Source organism: Saimiri boliviensis, chromosome 10, assembly GCF_048565385.1.
Source record: "Saimiri boliviensis isolate mSaiBol1 chromosome 10, mSaiBol1.pri, whole genome shotgun sequence".
NCBI lineage: Eukaryota > Metazoa > Chordata > Mammalia > Primates > Cebidae > Saimiri > Saimiri boliviensis.
In genome coordinates this window covers 14577586-14584032 of record NC_133458.1, presented here as the reverse complement: position 1 = coordinate 14584032, position 6447 = coordinate 14577586, and the positions used below count along the sequence as shown (strand labels likewise).

General features: G+C 47.8%; 1 protein-coding gene across 3 annotated transcripts; it reads left to right on the top strand.

Annotated features, from left to right (window-relative positions):
• Positions 1–1744: 1744 nt before the first annotated feature.
• On the top strand, positions 1745–5990 carry TMEM139 (transmembrane protein 139). 3 transcript variants are annotated; one of them, XM_010340411.3, is made up of 4 exons: positions 1745–3896; positions 4271–4368; positions 5086–5132; positions 5354–5990. In XM_010340411.3, the coding sequence occupies exons 1-4, from the start codon at positions 3632–3634 to the stop codon at positions 5754–5756; spliced, it is 813 nt and encodes a 270-aa protein (XP_010338713.2). In that variant the 5' UTR covers positions 1745–3631; the 3' UTR covers positions 5757–5990. The 3 variants fall into 3 exon arrangements, with proteins under 3 accessions (XP_010338713.2, XP_003929856.1, XP_039328506.1); XM_003929807.4 differs by lacking the exon at positions 1745–3896 and having other exon boundaries at positions 4280–4368; positions 4871–5132; XM_039472572.2 differs by lacking the exons at positions 1745–3896; positions 4271–4368 and having other exon boundaries at positions 4763–5132.
• Positions 5991–6447: the final 457 nt, after the last annotated feature.

The following is a 6447-nucleotide window of genomic DNA, read 5'->3' as shown; positions in this document are numbered from 1 at the left end:
AGGAAAATAAATCTTGGGACCCCTAACTTACTAAGCCAAAGGGAAAGTCAAGGTGGGAACTGGGTTGTGCAAACCTGCCTCTCATTTAGTTTCTTTGTTTTGCTTTGGTTTTTTTTTTGTTTGTTTGTTTGTTTGTTTTTTGAGATGGAGTCTTGCTCTGTTGCCCAGGCTGGAGTGCAGTGGTACAATCTCGGCTCACTGCAACCTCTGTCTCCTGGGCTCAAGCAATTCTCCTGCCTCAGTCTCCCAAGTAGGTGGGATTATAGGCACACACCACCACACCAGCTAATTTTTATATTTTTAGTAAAGATGGAGTTTAACCATGTTGGCCAGGCTGGTCTCAAACTCCTGACCTCATGATCCGCCCACCTTGGCCTCCCAAAGTGTTGGGATTACAGGTGTGAGCCACCACGCCCAGGCCTGTTTTGCTTTCTAAGTAAGATGGCTGCAAAGATGAAAAGCTACACACCTCCCTCCCATTTTGCCCACAAGGAAATGTGGTTCCCAAGATCTTTACCCTAAAGAAGTTCAGCTAAAGTTCACCATGGCAATGTAAATAGTTTATATTCGTAGGCCGGGATGGGGGGGGGCAGGGGACACACAGGACAGAACTGAAAGTCATCCCTCTGCCCACTGAGACAAATGCAAATCTGATTGTTTCCTCTGTCCTATTGTCTACATTATCTTATGCACAAAGGCATGAATGACTATTTTCCCCTACCCTCAGCCCATGAAAATTGTGTATTTCTCAATGTCCTGCCATTACCCCTTTAAATATTGAAGTCACCAAAATCACCTTAAAAGAAAGGCATAGATTTGTCTCCTGGGTGCACTTCCTTAACTTTGGCAAATAAATCTCCTAAAATGACTGAGACTTGCCTCAGTCATTTTCCTTGATTGACAAAGGTATAATTCATCCTATTTTTTTTCTTTTGAGACGGAGTCTCTCTCTGTTGCCAGGCTAGAGTGCAGCGCTGCAACCTCTGCCTCCTGGGTTCAAGCAATTCTCCTGCCTCAGCCTCCGGAGTAGCTGGGACTACAGGTAGGTCCCACAATGCCCAGCTAATTTTTGCATTTTTAGGAGAGATGAGGTTTCACCATGTTCACCAGGATAGTGTCTATCTCTTAATCTCATGATCCACCCGCCTAGGCCTCCCAAAGTACTGGGATTACAGGCGTGAGCCACCGTGCCTGGTCAATTCATTCTTTTAAAGTACACAATGCAGTGAGGTTTTTAAAGAACTATTCACAGAGTTGTGCAAATATCGCCATTATGTAATTTTAGAACATTTTCACCACCCCAATATGAAACGAATTTGCAGTTACTCTCTATTTCTCCCTCTGCCTCCCCACCCCTGGCAACTTCTAATCAACTTTCTGTCTTTTGCATTGTTATTATTAAATTAATTTTTGAGACAGGGTCTCACTCTGCTGCCCAAGCTGGAATGCAGTGCACAATCATGGCTCACTGAAGCCACAACCTCCATGGTTCAAGCAATCCTCCCACCTCAGCCTCCTGAGTAGTTAGAACTACAGGCGTGCACTACTACCCCAGCTAATTTTGGTTTTTTTTTTTTTTTTTTTTTTTTTTTTTTTTTTTGGCACGATCACAACTCACTGCAGCCTCAACTTCCAGGGCTCAAGCAATACTCCCACTTCAACCTCCTGAGTAGCTGGAACTATAGGTGCACGGCACTACACCCGGCTAATTTTTGTATTATTTTTGGAGAGACATGGTTTTGCCATGTTGCCCAGGCTCATCTCAAACTCCTGTGCTCAAGCAATCTGCCCACCTCGGCCTCCCAAAGTGTTGGGATTACAGGCATGACCACGCCCACCCTGCATTATTTTTAATGGCCAAAAATATTGAGTGAAATAGGCTCAGTGTTACTGAGCAATGTATCGTGAGGATATATTAATCAATTTATGGCACATGGATTCAACAATATATTACATGGCTATTTGAAATTACTACAATAAAGTCTTTATCAAGGTGAAATATATACTATATAAAGTATAAAACTTTTAAAAGATACAAATTGGTGAGTATATTCTGGTTTACATGTGGACAGCCTGGAAGAAATATATGAACATTTAAATGACCATGTTAGGATAATAAGATGGTAGGTAACTTTTTTTTTTTTAGCTTTTAAATATTGTCATGTTTTATTTTTTAACAAATGCAATTTTAAAAAATTGATTTTACATTACTGGAATTGAGAATGTGTGAATGGGCACAGCCAGCCAGCAGTCTAGCCTCTCCAGTTGGGATCCAGTTCTTATCTATTGCACCCTCCTTCAGGCAACCAAGAGCCTTAAGCTACAAAGGTCCTGCCTCTCCCAGACTCTCCCTTTACACTTCAGGCCCATCCTCTTTGGCCCCTTGCCACTTGCCCTACACCTTCCCATTCCCACAACTCACTCCTTAACAAAGCCCCCTTTCCTATCACACACACCAATGACCCTTGGCCAATTTCCTTCTATTCATATGTTAACTGTAAACTGCAGTCCTGATTCCAGCTGTACTTTCCCCTTCTGAGCAGAACAGTGAGGAAACTGGCTGATATAAAACGACAATCCTTTCACTCCCGGGCCTACTTTGCATGGAGACATGCCTCATTTAGACACCCACAGCCTTCCTGTTGTGTCTCCTTCCTCTCTCCACTATTGATCTGGGGCTCTGGGACCGAGATTCTTCAATATCCCACCAGTGACCACATGTATATACCACCACTACAGACACAGTTATCCTCATTCTCTCTCTCTCTCTCTCTCTCTCTCTCTCTCTCTCTCCCTCCTTCTCTCACTCTCTCACACACACACACACCCTCTGCTATGCTCCTCCATCCCAGCTGTCCCTGGGGAGCCTGGATTGGATTTGTGCTCCATCATCTGCAGCTCCCCTCGGTCTGTCTGTTGGTCACACTCTAAAGGAACGGAACCCAGTCTTGTCCACCCTCTGGCTCAAGGACAACGTATGCTTCTACCCACTCTCCACCTCCAAGCACCTTCCCCCCTCAGACTTAACTGCCTGACTCACAACTAAAAAGAATGGCTTTTGGATCTTCACAGGTGTGAGGCCTGGTGAGAGGGGAGCCTTCTAGTTAATGAGCACCTACCATGTGTCAGGAACCATGTTACTTTCTGGGATTCAGAGATGATTAAAACTAATCATGCACCTTGAGAAACTCACAGTGGAAGGAAAATCGGTTAAGCAAAAAATGCTAGATAGCCAGGTAAATGATGGGACAAATTTAGGAAGGAATGCTGTGGATACACTGGAGGCAGGCTCCAAAGCAGGCATCACCTCGGAGGTGGACTTTGAAGACTCAAGAGTTAACTGGGTCAAGAGGTATACACACAAACACTTCTGACAGGTCTGCAGAAAACGGTGAGTCCCCAAAAAATAGCAGCTGGGCTATTCCATGCCCAAGATAGCAGGATACACTATTTCATGCCCACACCGTTGCTTCCTGTGTGCAATGCACCGTGTGATGATCTACAGAGATTAAATAAGCCATGATCTGCTCCCAGTCACCTGGGAGAGAGCTACAAGGTAAATTACCCAAACAGAAGGCAAACTGCCTAGAGCTGTAATTAACATACAATATGGGCTGAGAGGGAAAGGTTAATGCTAACTCTGGTCCTAAGTACAAAGATCACTGGGAGTAAGAGGTGCACTCTCTTTAGGACACAGTATGGGTGGGTGGAGAGAGTAAAAACCAGAACAAATCAAGGTGCAGCGGGTTGCAGGTCAGCCTTAGGGAAAAAAGGGGTGGAGACTGACTGGGCTAAAACAAGGGATTGGGCAGAAAAAGAGGGTGGGGCCAGTGGGCTCCTCCTACGTACTCCCACCACTCCCCCTGCCAACTACTTTCTGCAGTCTGTGGAGACAGGTGAGCCAGGAACTCCTGAGACAGGTGTGGGTGTGAGGGTCGGGAGGGTCATGGAATTGGGACCGAGGTATGAGGAGGGAATCTGCAATTCCTTGCTATACAGAGCTCTGGCAACTTCTGGCAGCCAGCTTTTGGGGTATGGGCTGCCTCGGGTTGTTGCTGTTTCAGAGGAAAGAACAGGGTTCCCCTGCCCTCTGCCTCCCAGCTGCTGGACTAACTCCTAGCAGGAAACTTGCAAACTGAGTTTATCGAGTTAGGATCAGCAGAGGGTAGAGGAAGGCCCTGGCACATGTGGGGTCTAGAAGAGGACAGACGTGATCAGGGCCTCTGGCCACTGTGCTGGGCCTTTGCCTGTATGATTCTTTCTCAAGCAGTTGTGTCCCTGTGTCTTTGGTGTGCCTGGGTGCACTTTCTGCCTCCACCAGGAGCATGGGCTGACACCGGAGGAAAGGAAAAAAGGGAGTCAGACAGGGTAAGTGGGGCTCCCTCCCCTCTTCTCTCTCTTAACAGGGCTAGATTGAGGGCTGGGAGGTGGGGAGTAGAGATCCAGTAGGAGCAATCACAGAGGAAGGGCAGGGCCTGGCCCATCACCTGAATTCCAGAGATGCCAGTGTGCACTGAAGCCCCAGACAGGGTGTGCGCAGGACCGGATCCTGGATGGTGGAGAGGGACAGAGCTGGAAGGGAGACTGCAGGGAAAGAGAAAGGAAAGAAGGCAGAGCCATGACAGAGTCAACTTACAGAATGGCTGGAAATCAAGGCTCCTGGGCTGGCTTCCTGGCTATTCCCCACACATCAAGACCTAGAGAGACTTGCGGAGCTGGAGCTGGAGGGGACTCTGCAGATTATTTATTTGATTTGAGACTGAAGAACCTAGAAACCAAACAAAGAAATATCATATGGCTACTTTGGTATCTGACACAGCCACGACACCAATTGCTAGTGTAGACACAATAGCTGTGTGTCTTTTTGCAGGAGCCTGGGGAGGGGCCATGGTGCCAATTCACTTACTGGGGAGACTGGAGAAGCCACTTCTCCTCCTGTGCTGCGCCTCCTTCCTACTGGGGCTGGCTTTGCTGGGCGTACAGCCGGACATCAGCCCCATTGCTTATTTCTTTCTCACATTGGGTGGCTTCTTCTTCGTTGCCTACCTCCTGGTCCGGTTTCTGGAATGTGGGCTTCGGTTCCAGCTCCAATCAATGCAGACTGAGAGCCCAGGGCCCTCAGGCAATGCACGGTGAGTTAAGGGGTGGGCATCATGAGAGGAATACACCTTGGGCCCATCCTCCCTCTCCCTGTAGTCTCTGAGGCATAGAGTCTCCGGTTTCCTCTGTCACTGGTATCAGCGGGAGGAGGAGACAGGGGCCAACAGAGGATCTTTTGCCCGAGGCAGACAAAAAAAGGAAAAAAGGGCTTCTTTCATGAAAGCCGCCAATGACCTTATTTCTCCTCCCTCAGGGACAACGAAGCCTTTGAAGTGCCAGTCTATGAAGAGGCCGTGGTGGTGCTGGAATCCCAGTGCCACCCCCAACAGCTGGACCAACCACCCCCCTACAGCACTGTTGTGATACCTCCAGCACCTGAGGAGGGACAACCTAGCCATCCAGAGGGGTCCAGGAGAGCCAGACTGGAGAGGCGAATGGCCTCAGAGGGGTCTATGGCCCAGGAAGGAAGCCCTGGAAGAACTCCAATCAGCCTCCGGCTTCGGGGACCACGGGCTGTGTCCACTGCTCCTGACCTGCAGAGTTTAGGGGAACTCCCCAGATTAGAGCCTCTGACTCCACCCCCTGCCTATGATGTCTGCTTTGGTCACCCCGATGATGATAGTGTTTTTTATGAAGACAACTGGCCACCCCCTTAAACGACTCTCCCCAGATTTCTCTTCTCTCCACACCGGATCTACTCTTTCATTTGATCAACATTTTCCAGTGCCTACTATGTGTCAGAAACAGTGTTTCTGCCTGGACATCATAAATGGGGACTTGAACCCTCAGAAGAGTCAGGCCACAGTAAGCCCTCCCCAGTAGAGATGTGGGTGGCATAATTTGAGTCTTCCGGAAACATTTGGTGACCTACCCCATATCCAATATTTCCAGCATTAGATTGAGGATGAGGTAGGGAGGTGATCCAGAGAAGGTGGAGAAGGAAGAAGTAACATCCAAGAGGCAGCTGTTGCTTCTGTTCCAGGTACTGTTAGAGCTGTTAGATCCCTTAGGCTTGCCAGTTTTGTGAGTTATTGAAAAGTGAGGATTCCAAGAGTTAGAGGAATTTGATAATGTGCATGAGGGCACACTGCTAGTAACAGCATTAAAATAACTGGAATGAACTCCTGATCCCAAAGCCTATTGTGTTTTCTTTCCTTTTTTTTTTTTTTTTTTCCTTCAGAGTCTCACTCTGTTGCCCAGGCTAGAGTGCAGTGGTGCCATCTCGGCTCACTGCAACCTCTGCCTCCCGGGGTTCAAGCGATTCTCTTGCCTCAGCCTTCGGAGTAACAGAGTAGCTGGGATTACAAGTGCACGCCACCACGCTTGGCTAATTTTTGTATTTTTAGT

Bases quoted from the DNA above. Each gene is read 5' to 3' on its own strand.
- TMEM139 (XM_010340411.3), top strand. From the start codon at position 3,632: ATGCTAACTCTGGTCCTAAGTACAAAGATCACTGGGAGTAAGAGGTGC. The intron at 4,369-5,085 runs GTAAGTGGGGCT...CTTCGGTTCCAG, and splicing joins AAAAAAGGGAGTCAGACAGG to CTCCAATCAATGCAGACTGA. The intron at 5,133-5,353 runs GTGAGTTAAGGG...CTCCTCCCTCAG, and splicing joins GGGCCCTCAGGCAATGCACG to GGACAACGAAGCCTTTGAAG.